This window comes from Mycteria americana, chromosome 2 (assembly GCF_035582795.1).
Source record: "Mycteria americana isolate JAX WOST 10 ecotype Jacksonville Zoo and Gardens chromosome 2, USCA_MyAme_1.0, whole genome shotgun sequence".
NCBI classification, from domain to species: Eukaryota; Metazoa; Chordata; class Aves; order Ciconiiformes; family Ciconiidae; genus Mycteria; species Mycteria americana.
The window spans coordinates 46,506,091-46,528,084 of record NC_134366.1 but is presented as its reverse complement, the minus strand read 5'-3'; the positions used below and the strand labels follow the sequence as shown (position 1 = coordinate 46,528,084).

Below are 21,994 nucleotides of genomic sequence, written 5' to 3'. Positions count from 1 at the left end.
GCTGAACACCACAGAAATTGGTGTTGTACACTACAGAATTTTTGCCTGCTGCAAGACAAAATCCTTTAGTGACCAAAAGTTGTAACAGTTCCCCTTGTCTGACAAACAGAAGACATGAGAAAATAAGTCTGCATCCAGATCTGTTGTTGTCTGCCTATTTAGAAGCTTATTGTACCTCTTGACTATTTCTGTATCAAGTTCCAAATATAAAGGTCCAATGCCAGGAACCATTATCCATGTTTTTAGGTAAAGATTAAGAATTTTACAAAGATTGATCCATGTGTTGTAGAAGTACCTCATTGAAAAATGAGGCAAAATTGTTTTCTTTTCTGAATACATTTTGCATTAACAACATAGAAGAACAGCATGCCTATAAATATTTAACATTTGCATATGCTTTTCTGGAGGCATTTGTGTTCACAGACTTCATGGTCAGTAAGGACCATTTTGGCCGTGTGTGCAATAGTATAAAGATTTCAATCTACAACATGCTTTTTGCAAAGAGATGACGTCTTGGCATAGCCACCGCAATGATAAAATTGTCTTGTCTCTAAATAAGCTGCCATAATGCCTATTACTCTCATTGTTGAAAAACCTCAGCCCAACTTCTCATCTGAATTTGTCTGAAGTCAGTTGCCAGGCATGTCCTTTTCTGAAATCTCCATCTGTCACCAATATATCAAAGATAACTTTGTACTAAGAGCCATATCTAAAATTGTTGACAACTGAACAAGAGATAATCACAAATACTAACATTGCTTCTGACAATAAGCTGCGCTCCCCCCCCTTTTTCTTCTCTTTTTTTCTTTTCATGGTAGTAGTAGAAAGAGTTTACTTTGAAGGAATCGGGAACAGGGCAAATCCAGAATTAAGTTTTCGATAGAGACCTATTTAAGAGTTGTTACCATTGTCCCACAAGTAATGTTTGCAGAGAAGTTTAGGGTACAAAAGCAACTTTAAGATGAAGAATTATATGCAAGTGAAAATATTAATGCCAAAGGAAGAAAATTAATCGGACAAACATGTAAAAAGACACTGCAGATCAGTCATGCTTTTAGAGAAGTCCTTGTTACCATGCTCCGTAACTTTATCTTTAAGGTTCTGAAGACAAAAGTCCACAAGCCTGAAGGACTTCCCACAGCCTGTCTGCTCTCCATAATAAATACTCGTGGTGCATGCAGCATAAGAGAACAAAGTAAAAAACTCCGTGAGATACCTGACACTTGAAATTCAAACTACCAAAGTCATAAATTAAGTATATACGCCTGTGTGTGAGGCAGGGTATAATGTTCTCCAACTGCTTCAATGGGCCTTGTGTAAACAAAGAACAGAACAACTGCCTACAACTGTCAGCTTTCTAGTGCAAGGAAAAAAGTCTCCAATCAAGAAAAAACATTTCAGGGCCTGAAGACATTGGCTTATTCAGATTTAAATAAGTGAGCAGAAATGATTTAATGTCCCTCAGATGTCTGCTCTGTTTTTCTGCCAGAGGTTGCTGCCCTGCAAGGGTGACTGCACACAAAGCTGCTCCTGAATTACTGCACTCTACTGCCCAGTGTATCCGAGGTAAACAAATCACTGGTTTGGTTTATCACCATATGCTGAACTGTGAACTGCAGTAAACAGCAAGGCATGGAGACCTTTTCAGCTGCCTGTGTTTAAGAGCTACCAGCCTGAAATCAGAGCTTCTGTATTTGCTTCCTGTAATACATAAACACAGAAAAGTCAAGAAACAAGCAGGAGCAAGTCCTTCTTAGCTGCTGCTCTCGCTGCATGCACTTACGCTTCACTGTCCCCACAATACAGCTAATAGATTTGGGATTTTCAAGCATACTCAATTCCATTTCTCTGTAAATCTGATTTTCCAATACAGTTCACAGATGTCAGAACTGTTGCAAACTACAGGGATTACTACAGATTAGTGGATCTCCCATACCTGAAAGAGAAGTGTTTAGAGCAATTACACTTCATAGTGGAAAGGTATTCCCCATACGATCTGCTTCTAGCTCCTCTGCAGGCATAGCACTTTCCTCTGGGAGACGAGCATGTTGTTAGCCTGAGAACTGCTACAAACCCCAAACATATCATAGAATCATGAAATAATAGTTTGGGTTGGAAGGGACCTTTAAAGGTCATCTAGTCTAACAACTCCTGCAATGAGCAGGGACATCGTCAACTAGGTCAGGTTGCTCAGAGTCCCATCCAACCTGACCTTGAACGTTTCCAGGGTTGGGGCATCTGGCACCTCTCTGGGCAACTTGTTCTAGTGTTTCACCACCCTTATTGTACAAAATTTCTTTCATATATCTAGTCTAAATCTATCCTCTTTTAGTTTAAAACCATTGCCCCTTGCCCTATCACAACAGGCCCCTTATCTAGCAAAGTGTGCTCACAGTCCTAGCACAGGCTAGAATTTTGTCCTAAAATTCAAGCAAATCTCCTCAGCATGAGATCAAAATATTGGTCTAAAATATAGGCACTGCTTGCTCTCCATCCCATCCAACCTCCCCCCATCCTCTGCATTACAGAAGCTGAGTCAGCAGATAAGGATGCCAGGTCTGTCTCAGGGCACAGTCTCATGCATAGGCATGAGACCAAGTTGTGAAAAGAGAGGAGAAGGCTACTACACCATCAACCATTGGCAGATGAGTAAGGCAGGTAACTAGAGGGCAGTCACCTTGTCAGCCTTCAGCACCAAATTTGCAACTGCTTACCAGTCAACTGCCTCTGCAGCGCTCAGGTCACAGTTCATCATGGTTTAAGGTGACGGGAGCTGTGACTGGGTCAGCTGCCGATTCAGTGGAAGTGGCCACAACCTGGCCCTGCAGCCAGCTGACAATACCAATATCCAAAAATGCATCAAATTACTTTGTCGAAGGCTATCTGCATCTGACCTGCAATTCATCAGCAGCAAGTGATGCAGCACACATGCCAAAGTTGAAAGGAGGATAGCTCTAGGTAAGGTAACAAAAGCCAAGGAGCTGAGAGGTTACAGGCTGAGGGTATGCTCTGCTCTGGCAGCAGGCTCCCTTCCCACCCAAGTGGTTCTTCTGAAAAACCCAAGCCTTTTCCTGTAGTTCTGTTTATATTACCATCCCCAATATACACAACCAACTAAATTATATTTACTTAGCTAACTTCCACACCTTTTCCCTTTCTCTTTCCTCAGATTTGGATCACAGCTTTCTTCTGCCCAGTATTTTCTTCCCTAGAATGACAATAGGGCAGATACAATAAAGAGGTGTTACCAGTCTTTGTTCAAATACTCTTTGTTCAGTATTTCAGCTATATACCTCCCGCTCAGAAGTTCCTGTTTTCCCACTGAGGCGGGAAGGGAAGGCAGCTTTTTGTTTAAAAAGTCTGGGTGCAGTCAGAGATACTCACTACATTTTCCCTCCAAAGCATGATATTACTATTTTCAAATCAAAGAGGGAAAATTAAAATCAAAGGGGGAAAATTCTTTAGAGAACTCAAAAAAAATCTGACTACAAAGTAGTATTTTGCAGGTACCCCTTTTTCTTCAAGCTACCAACTATTCCTATATCAAAATGCTCAAATCCACACATATTGAAAACTCAGTCGCTATCATGAACTGTGCACAAACACAGAGGCATGTAATGGAACCTCCTACTGCTGACAATATTACAGGTCTTAGCAAGTAAAACCAAGAAAGCAGAAAGGAATTAGGCCACAGAAAGACATCACTAGCAGGGAGCTTTGCTAGTTCCCACAAAGGGAAAAGGAAGAACACAGCATGCACAGTGATTTGCCTTTGATACAGGAGAAGGCATATGTCTTTTGATAATCCAGCGATAAGGCAGGAAAGCCATGGGACACACTCATTTGTTGGACTGAAGAAACACGTTTAGATTGACATTTGTGATGTTAAGCTGTTTTGACAGCTAGGATTTAACGGTATCATGAGGTTACTGTGATGCGGATGTAACAAAATGACTAATGCTTCATCACAAAATAAGATACCAAGTTGTACTTGATACATGACTATAGGGAGCTTTAAAGAAATATGTAAATTAGACATTTGGGTTATAAAAGGGCATGTCTGAGGAATGGATCTGCACAGCTTCCCCTTTTATCATCTAACAGCTACTCTGTTCAAGCCAAAGAAACGGCACATATGAAACAGGTAAACAAAGTGGTAGCACCTTGGGGGAAATCATGGTAACAAGTAGCTTAGCTGTGCCTTTAATTTTCCCGAAGTCAGTTTTTGCACAGTAGGTCAACACAAAAAAAAGGTAGAAAGTGTTAATTAGGCTCCTCCTAATCTCAGTCTAATTTGACAGCAAGTACTCCACATAGTGGATCGGAGAGGAGAGGTCTAAAGGGAGGTGATCTCTTTTGTTACCCTAATCCATAGAGTTGACAAATGAAACAAATGGGGAAAGCTTCTGGGCACACACATTTCTTCAGTACTGAACGGAAGGAACAAGAGAGCCGCCCCTTTACCAAATGCTAACAAGTGGATAGGAAACGACTATCGGAAGGGAGCTGCTGATCTTTAAGAGCCTGACAAACAATAAGCGTGGATTAGCACGTATAGCCTTTGCGGTAGGTAGGCTTTCATGTTCTTTTTATTTCATGTGCAGATGTGTCGGGATGACTGAAGTCAATAGGAAATTTGCAATAGGCTTTAACAGCATCAAAAACTGATTCATTATAACCTTCTCTTCATACCAATACCGTTTGTGTACATTAGATCTTAGTCTGATTTCGTTCCTATCAGCTCATCTGGACTCTGTTTGCACCTCTTCTCAGGGTCACCTTCTTGTTCGTGTACATTGTCTATGTAATCTTACAGAAACAGCAACGACCACAAGTCAAAATTATGTGTTCTTTTAAAATGCACTTCTCCACAATTTTTTTTAAACCAAGACCTAAACGGAAGAGGCATTTTGAAATAAAGCTCAGTTTTTAAAGTGAAAAATTACTTCAGACGTGTGTTGGTTCAGGTTTTGGGGTTTGGTTTTTTTTTTGAGGCTAGCATTCCACTGTTCAGCTTAGTAAGAAAGTGAAAATTAGATGTAACCAAGCTTTGAGAATTCAATTTCATTTATTTCTGTGTACTCACAAAATTAAGCAAATTTTAACTTGACTTGGTAAAACACTTTGAGAGACCCTATCTCACCTTTAACACATTATCTTGACTTGCTTACTTCAGGCAAACATTTCCTAGATAGTCCTCTGTTACTGCATAAAGAGGATGTCAAGTTCTTTGTACAAGTGTCTGGTCATGTTTCATGATTGCCAAAGTCTAGAAAGAAATCCCAAGTTTGAACAAAATTTTTTGAAACCTTATTCTCCTGACTAAGATTCCTACCCCTTTGCTGAGAAGATAAACAGGGAAAATTCTTTAAATATTGCAAATGGACCAATGAAGATGTAATTAGTAACATAAAAAGTTGTTTATAATTATTCCACTCTTGGTAAGTCTCATCATTCATAGTTCTATAGGCCCGTATAATATGTTCAGAACTGCTGTTACACATCTTCCAATGGACGTCATAATGCAAACAGAAAACACACCACAAGAGAACCCATCTTTTCAAGTAGGTCATTACTTTCCTCTTGCACACTGCCTTTTAAAGTCAAGTCTCATTAATGCAAGAATCCACTCAAAACAGTAAAATAAGGATTGTAGTTTTCCAAAACGAAATATAGTAGTTTCTCAATTACAACTATCTTTCTATCCAGTAGGAATTTTATATGGCATCCAGACTCTGACATTAGCCAAACTCCTGTGCATTTGGAGAAGAAAAAAAGAACACCAATACTGTATTCATTTGTACTGTGCTATATCTTAGTAATATCACAAGGAAGGAGAAATATTTCCAGCTTGGAGGTCAACCAGCAATCCCCAATAGTAAATAACTGTTGTAACTGTATTGCATAGTCCAATGAACATGGCTCATGGCACACGGCGAGGCTTTGAAATGTAAATCAGAAATCCCAATACATATCCTGCTTTTCCATGTATCCTGAATTTCTCATACTGAAGAACTTTTCAGCCTTTTTCTAAAGTCTTTCATTGAGGTCATCACAAGATAGTGATAGGTCTAACAAAAAACAAGTCTGTCCAACCTGCTCTATCCCTATGGCTCAGCCAAAAGCATTTATTTAAAAGAAAGCACCTGCCACAATGCAAGAACCAAACATGTCACAATATTCACCATAACCTCCTAAATCACCGATCACTGTATTTCTAATATTCTTCTAAGATACTACAGTATTTTTCATAGTTTTGTCCACCTACAGCTTTATGAAACCATTAAAGATGGATGTCTCATACTGAGCAGAGCCTATTCTTTCAGTTGCCTCACATCTCCTTATCATAAGACCCCATTTTGCCAAGTTCTTAATTCTTCTATGTTGATTATCTGTGTCAAGCCTGAAGAGCAGTCTGGATGAAGATCGTGCAAAACAGGCCTTCAGCAAGTTGCTCTGAGCTGCTGGGCAAGGAAGACTTGAAGGAATGAAGGGACAAAAAAAAAAAAAAGTGCAACTAAAAGAGTTGGAAAGATAGGACTTGCAACAGAGGCAGAAGAGTGCACAAAAGAGAGACAGGCACAAACATATGTTGAAATACTTCCCGTTAAGTATGCAACAATGCCAGAAATAAAGTTCTTCACACATCTTAATTCTATCATTAGTTAAGTATACATTATGATATAGTCTGTGATTACATGACCATGTACTTTCCCCTTCTCCACACCACCACCTGCGTGCAGCAACAGAAGGGAGAGCCTTCTTCAGACTAATGCCTTCCCCTATTTTGCTTTCTCCTTGTTTACTTGTGTGGTCTGCACACTTGTTCCCAGCATGCAACTCAGGGCTTTGTATCCACATGGACTCTTTAAAAATACTTTGTGATCTGAATTATCTCACAGGTCATTAGTAAACTATTAAACACATCTCTGTGAGATAAAGAAGTACAGTATCGCAATTTTACAGACAGTGCACTAAAATTAAGGTCAAAAGTACTTGTTGCCAAATTTCACTAGAAAACTCTTTTTTCCCCTCAGCCCTTAACACGGTACTGCATTTTGCCTCTTCACAACATAGCTCCTACTGACTTCAGCTACAACTGCGAATAATCATTTCCTTTGCATCTCAGACCCAAAGTTGGGGATCCAGAAAACAAGGAGAAAAGAGAGCACACTGATATGCCAGGCTTACTTGCCTTATCTAGCATCCCATAGGAATACTGTAGTGCAAGTAGAAGATAAAAATCAGATTTTCCAGGGAAGCAATTAGCCAGGAGACCATCCTTTCTCTTTGAATAATCCCTTTCCTTACTCATGACATGCCTTCCTCCAATGCTGTATGCACCATGTCCCAGTAACTCCCAGAAACACTCTCCTGTGCAATGACCGTGACAGAAGTTTCTTGACAAAAATAACGTGATCACGCAGGTTTTGACTGGATTCCAGTGTCTGCACACAATCCAATACAAAACCAACACTGCCAGGGTGAACACCAATTCTGACACTTCTTAATTTCCAAGGCCTTCAGCTATAATCATATTTTTAAATGGTTTTGTATGTGCCTAGACACATGCAAGCTCTTTGAAACAGCATATGATGTTACTGGCAGCAGGGTACATCATGGTTTAGAAATTAAACTAAAACCAAATCAATGCAGATGCTGCCATTTTGGGGTGGTTTTTTCTGCCCTCTAAGAATTGAGTAAAAGCACCACCCTCCCCAGCACATACCACAGTTGTGCTCTGAGCCTGTAGAGGACAATTGTGCATTTGTTTATGCCTTCCAATCTACAGCAATAGTAGCAGGCATCCAACCACAGATTCACCCTCTCCTCACCTGATCTTTGTCAGAGTCTGCCCTACAGTGGCTGTCTCCAGTTGGAGACAACCGAGGCTGATTTTATCAGCTGAAGTGTCATTTTAGAGATACATGGCAGAGGTTTTCCTTTTGTTGGAGGCTTTTTTGCTGTTCCCCTGCCCCCAATGCTTGAGTCCTGCCTGCAACACTCTGTCTCCATTTTTAAATTTCTCCTACAGTTCCTCATACTCCTCTCAAAACTGCACTGCCACGTTCAGCTATTACCTGCTGCAGGAGCAGCAGCCTTGGGAATAGCACTACTGTTGAATGAAGAGAACAGATGCTAAAATACATATTAAAGGGACTCTTTCAAGTAATCACTACACACACAAAGGAAAAAAAAAAGGGGGACCCTGTTAGTGGCTGTACAGCTTCCAGGCTAAATAAATGGAGTCTGTGCAAAACAGTGCCACCTTTAATATATTTAAATCCAGGCCTGGACACAGCAGTCACATTTAAAGCTGATGATACCTGAAAACAAGACTGGTTTGTATGAAGCAGAGGTTCATGACAGGTTTCCTTTCAAGTTGTGCACATCAGGCCATCAGCTAAAACACAAGCAGCAACTACTCGAGTATGATCAGAGAAGCTGCTTTCCCCACATGACCTCTTTCCAATCCTACCTAGCATTTTTCAATATATTTATTCTTTGTAACTAGATTATGATATATCCAAAGACTGAAAACATCTTGCTGATTATTACCATGCTTACTTAGTTCACCTCAGTTCTACAAAATCTGATTTTAGCACATCTCATACTGGAACAGAAACATTGTGGCTGCCCACAACAAACTGCTGGGACAGTTATCACTCAATTGGTATCATTATACCAATTTGTTTAAAGTGGTTTTGTTTTTCTCTGAAGATTTTTGTCTCAGCTTTGAAGATTTTTGTCTCTTGTGGTTGCATCAGCATCATCTGCATACCCATACCTTCCAAAAACTAACAGTGTAAACACTCGATATTGTGCTCTAACTTGGCAAAAATGCAGTCACACCCAGGACTGATCCAAGTCTGTGCAGCAAAGTGATCTGGCAAAGCCTGGATCCAGTATTAATGAACGTGGAACCAAGACCAGCCTCTTTCAGTTTACTAACATAAGCTTGGCACCAAGCCTTCCTTGGACCAGATCCAGCTCCCACTGAAAGCAGTGACTTGATTCTTTGCCTACTCAGTTCCTCCTTCACTGGAGTTTTACCAGTCTTATACCTGAGCCGCTCCTTTCAGAGGCAGGTGAATCAGTGCCAGCAGCTTCCACGGGAACTGTCTCAGGTCACACGAACAGAACTACCTTGCCAAAGGTCTGATGGACGCTAAAATCTATTTGCTATTTGACCCTAGAAAAGAGGGCTTGGCCCTCTCTGCAAGGACACACTTTCTACTGCTTTTCTTGAATAGTAACAGGAAAAAGTACAGAAATATCACACTGCTACAATATGTACTTTATCCAAAAGAAAAAACGAAGCTAAAAAATTACATACATACACACACATATATATTAAAAAAGGCAGGACCATTAGAAACTAACTATATGGCACTACTATCCCCAGGAGAGAACAGGAAAGAACAGCAGGCTGAATGAGAAGGCACTCACCAAACACGGGCAGCACATCATAATTCCCACTACACTTCCCATTCAGAAGGGCTGAGAGTCCTTAAGAGGATTTTTCTGTGGTTTTGAGAATTCAATTTTTAAGAACAATCCTTGAACCGCTGCTGCTGTAACCCTGCCTGTTGCTGCTACGCAGCTGGTGCAGGACATAGGGACAGAGCAGACACATCCACAGGCTCCCCAGGAATGCAAGAGTGCTCCCAGCATCCTAGAGCAGGGAGTGAAAGGCATCTGCTCTTGCTGTAGAAGAAGCACTTTGTTAATCGTTAAGACTAGGAGTCAGAAACTTGGGGCCATTTATGATTTTGCAAGAGTCCTGTGTGACTCATAGTCAATTAACCTTTTTGTCTTCATCCTTTCCCTGCTCGCGTTCTTACTACACTGCCAGCAAATATACCTCTTCATCATACATGGCATGGAAAACCTTCCCCCCCCCAGACAGGCATACTCTACTTTAAGATCCTCTAATTTGAGGTCTTAACAGTGTGTAATAAATCATTCCAAGGAGAAGGCAGGAATCCCAGTGCAGAAAGAGGAAAAAAAGAATGTAACATGAGGGGAGAAAAACAAAACACAAAACAAAACACCCCCAACAATCACAGAGAAAAGGGACACAGACAAGTCCAGGATTTGTATTCATTTTAGGATGGAGCATCAAGTAGCTCTATCGTTTGCTGTATCTGAAAATAGCACTGTCTTCACAAGCAACTCAGTTCCCATAGCACAATTACCCAGAGATGTGGGGCTTCTGGGGGAAAGAAAAAAAAAAATTAAAAAAAAAGTCTTCCATAGCTTCCATAATGATTTTTATTGGACCAGCTGGCATAGCTGGAAAAAAAGTAGTTTTCAGAGATGCAGTCCCAATCTCTTTCCAACTATATTACCAACCTTTCTCCTCAGACCACGATGGTTTTAGCCTCAGCACTCATTCTCATGAGTCACACACCCAGCCACAGCATCATGCCAAAGCTAAGCACCTAGGAAGCTATACCTGTTCCATTAGGAATAATGGGAGGACTGCACATTTTACCACCATACAGACACAGGCTGCTGAAGGCCAAGAAAATTGTTTAAAATTAGCTTTGGGTTGCATAAGAATTTTGTAGGTACAAAAGAAAGAAATTGTTTTCTAGAGTTTGGGATGAGTGAGGGAGAAGGAATTATATTATATTCACTATCCACCCAAGAACAAAGTTGATGTTTAAGTATGTCTTTAAAGCATTCTTCTCATGAAGAGATAATGACATTTTGTACATATTCTACCTTAACCTTGAGGTACTGAGAATATTTTGCATTTTTGACCTTTTGTAAAATATCTGCATTCAGTTTGCATCTGCATTTTCACCCTCTTACCATGTCAGTCCTAATACTATTTCTATCTGCACTTGGAGAACGTTCCAGACAACACTTTCCAAAGTGCCTGTTTTCTTGTGTCCCCCAAACAGTTCTCTCTTCCCAAGGAAACACCCTGATCTTGTCCAGAAAACCAAAGACCTTTAAGGAAACAGAACTTTAAACAATATGATCCTAGAGGAAGATGGAAATCATATAGATTGTGTATCCACTACACTAAGGACAGTTACACTAAGGGTTAGTGATTGAACAACAGCACCTAAAAAAGGGAGAACAGAAACCTGACTTTGGTGAGAGTTTTGTCTGATCAAGAGCAAAGGAGAGAGCTTAGACTTCATACTGTGTGGGGTTTTTTTTTCATGCATAGGAAAATGAAGCTACTGGATGAAGTGACTGACTAGTACAGGATACTTCTCTTCACTCAGTAATTCAAAGTTAATTGTTTTAAGACCATGCTTAGGTACACCTCCTCTAGGGCAAAGCACTTGTGCAACACATCAGAAGATACCTCAGTGTTGTCAACTTCATGCAAGCAGACATGCTATGACTGGAGTAAAAATTGCATTATAAGAAGTAAAAACCAAAAAACAAAACCCAAAAACTCTCTACAGTTCCTGACAGAAGAGAAAGTCTTGCTGCTAGTCAGGTGAGGAAAGGGGCTTTATGAAACTCCCTCTGTGTTTCTGAGGGCTATCCAAGAACTGGGGGTGCAGGAGGAGCATGGGATCTACACACAAAACTCTGAACTGCAGTCAGAGAGGGCATAAGACTAAAAGAAAAAGCTAAATGCACAGAGAGCTTTAAAAAATTAAGTACAATTTTTGTCTTTTAGCTTTTTCACAGCAGATGGTCCCACTGTATTACTTCTGGTTTTCTTAACATTTATATGATTTTATTGCTAACTTACTTCAAAACCTGAATATCTGTAGAAGATTTTGGTGCATCTCTTAGAGAAAAAAAAAAAAGGGGGGAAAAGCCTATTGAACAAACATTTGAACATGTCCAGTTGTTCTGGTTTTGGCAACCTCAGTATCTTAAACCTGACATAACTTTCAACATCTATTAATATTTTGAGGCTCACCACTCTACTAGAATAAACAAATTCAACAAGATTTCCTTTCTCAATTAAGCCTTCAAAGGTATAATGACACAGCGATCAAAATTATTTTTATTGTCCAGAAATGTAATTTCAAACCATAATTTTATGTGGTGCCAATAATGTAAATAACCTCCTATCAGGCTTCTATTTCAAGTACATAGTTACTCTGGGCATTTCACTCAAAGAATAATCTGCATAGAATAGCATGAAGAAATTCAACTGTAATTACAGTTTACTAAGACTTACACCATCACAAGCTTTCACTTGCAGCAGCAGCGTAACAACCTTCCAAACCTTTTGAAGCTATGTAGTATGTGCTTTTGTTAAGGACAAATAGCTATCACAAGCCTTAAAATTAGTAGGGCAAGTTTTATGAGAGACTGTATCTAGCAACTTACTGGTGTGAAGCAACAATCCAAAGGAATCAATGTCATCATGCTAGAGAGTAAATATTTTTATAACTACATCCATAGCAACCACAAAACTCTCCACTTCTCCAAAGTGATCCATAATGCTTGACTTGAGAAGCTGATTTAAAGCTCTGAGGAGGTATTGCTAGCCATCATTTACCTTGGCCATAAAATTCCCAGGAAGACAAATATATAGTCTTTCTGGGCCATTATTGTACAGAAAAGAAACACTCAAAAGACATCTCTGGAAATGGTATACTTGCTTCTTTTGAAGCTATAAATCCTCGGGGGGGGGGGGGGTGTTACACTATAGGAATAAGTATCAATTATCTTCTATAGGATGTATTTTTACTGCAGTGTCAACCCAGGCAATTGACATCTGAATTGAAGACTTTATGTAACACCACTTACATCTTAGATACTACTTTTCACCAACAGATCTCAGTGTGCCTTACAAAGATTTGTATCCATATTCTATGAATGGATAAGGCATTCAGAGAAGCTGAGAGATACAGATAAATTAATTGTCAGTAGTCCAAGTCTCCCAAGTCAGAAGCCCCTGTCCTGTTCAGCAAGCATCATTACTTTTGTATATAAGTAATTTGGATAAGCTTCCACACACCAAAGCTGTGCTTTATACCAGTTCCCAAAGGCATCTCTCAGAAATCCAGTGGCATTTTCTGTTTTGCTCTTTGCACTGAAATAAACTGACCCAGTTCTTTCCCAGTGAGTGGCAGGAAACCTTGCACACCCTCTGGTCACGGAGGCAGATGTAGAAGGCAATGGAAATCTGTCAGCACCAGGTAATTTAGCCTACACTTCAGGCTGCAGTTCTGCATTCATTCGTGCTAGATATGTGCGGGGCTAAACCAAATAGCCTTACAAAATTAAGCTGAACCAGGTTTGGGTACATGACGCCATTACTGCTGAATATGCACAGTCAACCTCATCCCAGATTTATGCTGGCTTTAAAGCAGCTACATAAAGGACAGATAATACCTGATCCATCATAAAACCTGTCTTTATAAAGCTAACTCATTTTGAACAAATTGGAAACAGCAGACTGAGTTAATAGCAGACCAGTGTTTTGCACCACTGCAAAGAATCTCTTAGTAGGAGCCGTTAAGCTGAATTTACTGTGCCATTAAACCACAGCCTCCCTGCAGAAGTAGGCTGGTTACCAGCGCATGTGGAAATCCACACAGCAGTTAATTCATCTTCACAGCACTCAAATGAGGGAGGTAGGAGCAAAACCTGATCAAGATCCTTCATTTAAAGGACTGGAAGATTTAATTTATGTGGTAACTTTGTGCTTTTCCATTCTGTTTGGTTGAAGAATAACACAGATTTGCCCTTTGCCTAATACAGAAAAGAGAGCTCCAGTTTCAGAGCCAGGAGCCACAGACTGCATTCCTCTTGCTGCAGGCATGTTGCTGACTGACAGCGGCAATAATCAAATATTTATGCAGCCCCACAGTGCAAACTCTCAGAACATTTAGCGCTGTTGTTTAACAGCCCTAGTTTAGCTTTGACATAGTATCCTAATGAACATGGGGTCTGGTAGATGAGTAGCTGCAGTGATAACAGATATTACTAAAAACAGTCCTCTTCCCTGTCAGTCTTGCAGCTGTCTCCAGAGCAGGGGCAGCGGAAGCAAAGGTATGCTCTTACCACAGCTGCTGCACTTCGGAGCTTGGTGCTTAGACTGAAAATGATCCATCAGGCTGCAAACTCCTGAGACTGAAATAAGACACACATATGAGCTTGTCCCATTTACAGGTTTGCAAATTCTTAGCAGAAGGATCGTGCTGTGAGCTGGGGGATCAGTACTGAGGGTCAGAAATATCCTGAAGAGCCAATCTGTGCAGGCAAGCCACAACTTTTAGATATCTAAGATGATCAGAACAGGAAGGAACTGACTGATTTAGGGGACACAACTCCATTACTGCTGAATATGCACAGCTAATTCTGAAATGGAGATCTTGTGTAAAGCCAGTCATGCTCTTTTAAAAGCACATTTTCTCTAAAAAAAAAAAAAAAAAAACACATACAGAACTGGTGGAAAAGGTTTGACCAAAACCCAATGCCAAACATTATATATATACACATATATAAACTCACTTATTTAACAACTGGTTTTATGTCAGTAAATTCCATATCAAGGTATACACTAATATGTTTTTCTTTTCCTTTAATTTCACAGAAGAACAGCTACTCTACCTGCTTTAAAATAAGTGGGTTAAGAACCAGAATTATTTCCTCAAAGGCAGCATCCAACAATACTCTACTTCTGTAGGGCCTGCCTCATGGCTTTTAACTTTGTATTAAAACTGTCCTCCATTCTCTCAAATATATAATCGCAAACCAATGTAACTTAATCTACATTAGAGACTTCTGTCAGCTCCTTTGAGCTGGCCAGGATCTGCACATCTTCACACTGTTGATCAATAAAAATACATAGGTGGAAGCCTGTAGTGCAGACACAACTCTACACTAGTCTACAGTCATGTAGCGTTGAGGTTCTTTCCAAAGCTGGTAAATGTGGAAACTTTTTGCTGGTAAATGTGGAAACTTAGGAAACTTAAACCAAAGTTGGCTCTAAATGTCAATATTAATGGACTCAAGTATCTCAAAATGGTGGCTGAAGAATCATCTCATAATTACTCCATGAGTCAGGAATGGCTGATAGGAAACAAAGTCCACCTAAAAACCATCATCACTCTGTTCAGAAAGAAAAGCTACACAAGTATTATCACCGGCCAGCACAAACTAGAAAGCACACTTCCAACAAAGAGTAAGCAAGAGCCTGTCCATGCCCTGTGGCCGTGTAGCTCAAAATAAGTGCAGCTGATGCAGTGTTCGTAGCCAGGCTGAAGAGATGACATTCCAGCAGGGGTTGGGAAAAGCCTTAGGCACCTCTCTAACAATCTACAGTGGGATCACTCTTCAGATAAAGTACAAGAAAGTTCATAATTCTATTGTAATTAGTAACAGAAAATAATGGAAAAGAAAGCAGCTTTTCTTGCAAAAACTAAGACTACTTTATTCACAGATCTACTATAACCCTGACAGTGAAGCATCCCCTGTATTTAACAGCTGAAACAAGCCTACAATCACCTAAAGATTGCCTGAACTCCCAACCATGCCAACATATAAGGTACCAGCTGGTAGCAGGCTCTGACTTCACACCCTCAGCCCTACTTGCCCGCACAGCAGCTAGCATCTCGTAATGCACATTCTCTCTCCAACAGCACTGCTCCTGCCAGAGGTCCTACACTCCACATCTGCCCGAAGCTTTGCTTGGTTATTTTAACTTTGAAGTCAGCAAAAACAACAGTCATTCCACTGCTCTGGTGAAGCACAATGTTTTCAAGCCTTGAAAATGAATCTGGTCAAATAAGTTAATCATTCCAGCATCATCAAAGCAAAAACGTCACACAGGAAACTCAAAAAATTAGTTGGGGCAACCAGCTCTTTAAGTTCCTTAACTAGTAATAGCACAGATGAGCAGACTTAAATGCATTATTTTTAAGCAGAGATGCTAAGTATCTATTGCTTAACACACCGAGAGTAGACAGTCCTGCAGAGGGATCCCAGCGTTGTGTTGTTCACTGCCTACCACTAAGACAAGTGACTAAACTCCATACTGCCTGGCCGTCTGTACATTCATTTACACCTTATAAAGTACCTGCCAAAAATAAAATCGCTACCAAAACCAAAAGGTGTTAGTTCGTTCATATCCTGCTCTGCACAGGTGTATCTAATCACTAAAAGCATAAGGAAATGGTTTTTATTGACCTACAAAATGAAGACAGGCTGCCTAATTAACTCTCACGTCATGGTTATCAGTGCGCTATGAAGTACGAATCGTATACAACCGATGTAGTTCAGAACAGCCTCCCAAAAGCAGTTCCCGATCTGCCAAAACTCATTTTTCCGCTACGAGAGGCGATGATACCACAAACACCGCAGGAGACTAAAAAGACTGTATGTGCCCTGTATTACTTTTGCATTTGTCGATAGTTTCCCTCGGGGCGGGAGCGTTGCTCCCCCCCCGCCCTTTTTTCTAAGCCGTCCCTTCCCGCCGCTTCACCTGCCGGTACGGACCCATCGAAGCGGCATCAGGCGACGAACCGAGGGGAAACAGCCCAACCTCCAAAACACAGCGGGAACTCTCCACAGCGGTGACCCGAAAACCAGCTGAGCGCCCTGTGCCGGGCCGACGTTCCCCCGCCCCTCCGCAGAGCCCCTCCGCGCACCCCCCGGCCCGGCTTCTCCATGGCCGCCGCCTGTCCGCGGTCACTCACGATCTCGGTCACCATGAGAAGCCCGGGCAGAGTCCGCAGGAACTCCCTGTCGTAGGCGAGGGTGCTGGAGCTGGCCGACAGGTTGGCGGTGAAGGAGCTGCTGGTGGTGGTGACCGTGTGGGACCGAGGGCGCGGCGGCTGCTCCTGAGGCGGCGGCACCGGCGCCTCCATCGTTGGCGCCGCGGGGCTGCCCCGCGCCTGCCGGCCAGCCCCGAGCCCGGCGGCGGGGCGTAGGTAGGGGCGGCTGCCGCCTCACGGGCGGCGGGAAAGGCGCCGCCGCGCACCGCTTTGTGTGGCCCCGGCGCCGCGGGCAGCCCCTCGCCTCAGCGCGGGGGGAGGGTGCTCAGCGCCCGGCCCCAGGCGGAGAGGCGGGTCCGGTGGGGTGCCGCCCGCCCAGGAGGCCGCCCAGCCCTCCCGCAGCTGCCCCTGAGGCGGGAGCGGGGCTGCTGCCTCACGGAGGCGGGCGGGGGGCTGAAGGGGAGGCGCTAGGGACCGGCCGCCAGGGCTGGTGTGGGAGACCCCGGCGCTAGGGAAGCGCCCTCTGATGGGGGCAACCTGGGGCCCCTCTGAAACTGCCTCCTGACCTCCGGGACTTTTATACACACAGAGGCCTTTGGGACGAGGTCTGCTTCCAGTGTGGCCAAGGAGCCAGGACAAGCCAGCCACGCTCTGGAAAAACACCTTGCGGGAAGCCATGCCATAGCCTCATGGATGAGCATGGTTTTGGGGGTCCGACCCCATGTGCTTGCTGCTGTTGTCGTCTGCCTGGACTGTTGCCCCTGGCTCCACGGGCAGCAAATGTTGACAGGAGACATGCGGGTGCTGCAGGTTGTCCCCACTGGCTGCCATCGCTCATCAGTGGCACGCTGGTGGGACACGAACCACCACGAAGTGCCACAGGCAGGGAATGAGAGGCTAGGAGATACCACAGCCCTCTCAGAGCTGGAAGTGGGGATTTAGCTGGGATCTGCCAAACAATCGAGTCTCCATGATGCAAAAGACTTTTAAAAAGCTATGAAAGTCACTGGAAATGGAAAGTATGAGGTCATTATTGGCCTGCTACCTGAGAGTGTCAAGCTGTTCCCTAACCTATATTTTTTAGTACTTTTCCAGTCTAAAGTGTTGCCTTTTAAAAAAAAAATCGTTTCCGGGTCATTTAAGAGCTTCTAAAGTGATCTTCCATTCTACGAAAAATATGGTGTTTCAACAACAAGCAAGCAGGTTATAGTTTTTTTTCAATGTTCAGGAATTCTCGTTAGCAAAGCATTTGGATGTGGCAGCTCAGTAAAAATGAAGTGTTTTCCATATGTCTGGTGGCTATTGTCCTCGAATTGTTTACTGCTGCTCTCCTACTGGCTAACAAAGGATGGATTTTGCAGTATTACCTTTCAGCAAGGGATTGAATTAGCTGGGGAGGGAGGAGGAGGATGGCAGAGTTTCTCCCAGAAATACGGGAAATGTGAAATACCCAAAAGAACTGGTTCTCGTGCATCATTGTGCCTCCACTCACAGTGTAAGTGTGTCGCAGCACAGGCTCCATGGGCTTCTTGGAATGTGTGTCTTGGCTCAGGCTCTGTGGAACCTCCACATACTTATAGGCACTGGTGACTTTTTTATTTAAGATGGCAGAAGAAATGTGGCAGTTTTGCAAACGTGAACTACAGGTCATCAGAATGAGATGCCAGCCACTCAGCATATACAGCATATACAGATCAGCATATACAGCATATACAGATCATACAATTTCTTTGTGAGGAAAAAAAAGAAGACCATTAGCAAACCACACACTCAAACCATTTAACACAACATCTCAATCATGAATGAGGAATTTTACACTTTTTTGTGTAAAAAAATAATCATTTTTTGTGGAGTTACCAGCATTTCTGTATTGGTTGTGTTCCTATTTTGTCCCTTTCTCTTAAATAAGAGCTGAGATTTTAAAGGAACAGAACACATCTGTGCACTGGTCTGTTTAGAGACCTGCTTCAACTGGCTTGCAAATAAAAAGTGCTTTATCTGATTGTTCAGCACTGCCAAGCTTCCTTCCAATGCCAGAGCCACTTTGAGATGCCCCTGTTGCTGTTCGTGAGGATCCATTGTAACAGCATTGATTTTCTCCTCTGAAAGACTCTTGTCTTTTCAGTTTCCCACCTATAAGATCAGTAAGTAAAAGTGAGTAAATGTGGGGCTAAAATTCATGCCGATAGCAAAATTAACACAAATTTCAAAATAGTTTGGGTTATTCACATCACTGTCCCTTTGAGAGCTGATTTATTTTATACTGGATGTGTATTCTCACCATGTTTCCAGGACATTATTCAGTGGTCTCAGTTTTGATGCATAATGCTAAAACTCTGTATTTATTTTGCTCTCTAAACTTCTGGAGGTCAGTGTTGTTTCTCTTTCAACCATCACAATCAGAGCAATAAATTTAATTACTTTTGGTCTGCACATCTATCATTTGAGCATCCCAGGTCCTGTGGAGAAAAAAAAAAGTAAAACAAAAACACAGATAGGGAAACATTTGTTTTCTGTTCCAACTATGTTAAATCTATTAATATAGCATATGTTTTCAATGTCTGTTGTAGAGGTCTAGTATCATGACTAATTCAACAAGAACTGGACAGCTACATTTCTGGGCAACTTCTGTGAACACTGGCTGCCACTCTGACTTCCTTAGTTAGCACATTTTTCTCCGGCAAACATATTTGAAGGAGAGTTTCACTAAAAAAAGGACAAAACTCCAGAAGCTTTTCTATATCACTGATATTCCAGGAAGCAAATTTCATTCTTTAACTTGACAACATAATACTTTACATTTTGAATGTTAACTGTGAGGCTCTAATTTTTTGTTTTGTATCCTTCCACTGAAGGTTAGAACTGGAAAGCCTGCAGGGACCATTTGAGCTTAGCTAGATTTTTTTACATGTAGATAGCATCAGAAGCAAAATAATTGAATGCTGCTGCTTGAACAATCAACCTTTTATTACAGAACTACCAAGAGAGAAGAAAGTGGCCAATTTTCTGTATTTGAAATTAACCTTTCAAGGGAAGGAGATTGGTGAGGCTTTTAGACACCAGTCAAGATTGTAACCTCTGCTTGTCAACTACTATAATGAAGTATACTGTGATTAGAAAAAAATACGTAATTTGGTGAAGCCGTTCAATGTAAATGTTTTAGTAAAAGCAAAATAGCTGATACAAGTATTATCAGGTTTCTAAGTAAAGGGTTTATTCCTGAACATCTCGATATCTAATTAACAGATTCTTCCATTTAAGCTGGTTTGGTTCTCAAATCCTGAGGTATCAACATTTTTGAGATTACTGATTGAGCTCTCTAGAACTACCTTCTTAGCAACAATCTGAGCAACTGGAAGTGCTAATTAAAGTAGACTCACAGGCCCAAGGAGTGGAGCTGACTGGAATTTCCTGAACTGGTTTTCTGTTTTTGAAATACAGCTTCCCTTCCCTCCTCCCAAATCCTAGAATTTTCAAATGTCAAAATTATTCACACTTTTTTTTAGATAAGTAAAACAAGTAAACATATAAAAGGAAAAGTGATTGAGATTTTTCACTGGTCATCAGCAGATTTCAGTCAACAACAAAAACTTACTGTTTTTAAACCACATAGGAGTGATCTAAGAAAGCTGAGGGAACTTATTCTGAAAAGGGCAGGAAAGGAATTGTACTTTCCATGCAACCCAGGTCATACGTAAGGAACGTGGATTCATGTCGGATGTCCAGGACAAATATTCTCACCTTTGACATCCCACTGTCCTAATCTGAGGATGAGATATTTTTAGTTAGCATTAAATCAAGAAATGTTTGGAGTATTTCCTAATGGCTTTTCGGAATCAGCAAAGTGTAGGCTTTGAGCTACAAACGTATTTAAGTAAATAATTAATAACATATATTACTCTTTGGCGGCTTACGACTGTACGGAAAAGCTGATTTACACTAACCCAAACCAGAAATACTTGATTTGTACTTTGGTAGTGACATGTGCTATAGGCATGCCTAATAATCAATCAAGGCAAATTACTCTGTGTATGAACCGGTATTTTGCAAAGTAAAGATGGCTTTCATGATTGAGATACTTGGATCTTCTAACGTTGCTGCAATAGAGAGAGAATAGATGAGATGCCTATGTTTTCAAAATGGCTATTATTCTGCAAATCTGTAAAGGATATATGGTTGTATGTAGCATCACTGAACATGAGGCTTGTTTGGTTTTGCATCTTGGGCACCCCAAAATTAACAAACATAAAATCAATACCAATTGAAACTACAGTGCGAGTAATGACAGTGCATGGGATTTGATCATCAGATACGTAAATTACTACCCTAATGCTGGAAAATGCAAAATTTAGCTGTTTATGTTCTGTACTCCTTTTCTCGCAAATATTTCTTTCTTTACATGAAGTTTACTTGAATTGTATGGACAAAGGCCTGACTGTAGACGCACAGACATTTTACCTGCCAAAAGGCTGTCTTAGAACATACGGACTGCCATACAGAGAATTAACTCCATGCTGTGAACAGTAATATACTGACTTAAAGATTTTTTTTTTAATTTTTTTTCAGTTTTGAAACCCATTATCATGACACTAAGTAAACTGTTTGGTGATAGAGACTGTGCTAAGAAAAGAAATCACAAAGTACATAAAAGCTGTGTATTTTCTGTGCATTAGCCTTTCACCAGCTGTTTTATCTGCTCTGGGAATCTAAAAATCCCTCCCAGCCCTGAAACACAACCGTGTCTTAGTTACTGTGCTGAGGAAAAATTGCTTACTTCCTCCAGAGCAGATTTGTACTTGGAACACCATCGCGGCATGCTGTACACATATGCTTAACTTCAGGGCAGAGAGCACATCTACTCAAATTGAGAGAAGAGTTCGTAGCGAGAAGTGTGAAAGCTATGTACAAATCTTCTCAGAATGGGAGTTGTGGTTTTCATGCTTTGGGGTCAGGGACCTCAAATCTGTAATGCACCTGCAAGAGTATGCCCATATTGTATTTCACAGGCTGCTTCTCAGCTGCCCTCAGCTGTCTTTCTCTACAGGGAGCCTGCAAGCGCAGCTCCAAGCGCAGCTGGTGGCCATGCCTTCTTGCACATGCAAATCACGAATCACCTGAATACTCAAGAGTGTCCAGTGTCATGTTATGTGAGCAATGAGCTTATTCTGCCCCTGAGCATGTCCAGACAGGCTGTCCCTGAGGCACACTCATAAATACTTTCATTGGGGTCACCAGTCCTCCGTAGACCTTTAAATATTACTATGGCACAAACACATACTAGTGATTACAGTACTTGAGAATATAAACGTTTCCACTGAAGGCATGTATGTTTTCTACTC

General features: G+C 41.5%; 1 protein-coding gene across 4 annotated transcripts in view; it reads right to left on the bottom strand.

The window, feature by feature from the left end:
• The window catches only part of CMTM8 (CKLF like MARVEL transmembrane domain containing 8), a 37,634-nt gene extending 20,664 nt beyond the window's left edge, over positions 1–16,970 (bottom strand). For 3 of the 4 annotated variants that reach the window (XM_075495579.1, XM_075495581.1, XM_075495582.1), the window contains exon 1: positions 16,638–16,970. In XM_075495579.1, the coding sequence (XP_075351694.1) occupies positions 16,638–16,808 (171 nt within the window). In that variant the 5' untranslated portion in view covers positions 16,809–16,970. The remainder of the gene's footprint in view (positions 1–16,637) is intronic. The other variant, XM_075495580.1, reaches the window with a different exon arrangement.
• Positions 16,971–21,994: the final 5,024 nt, after the last annotated feature.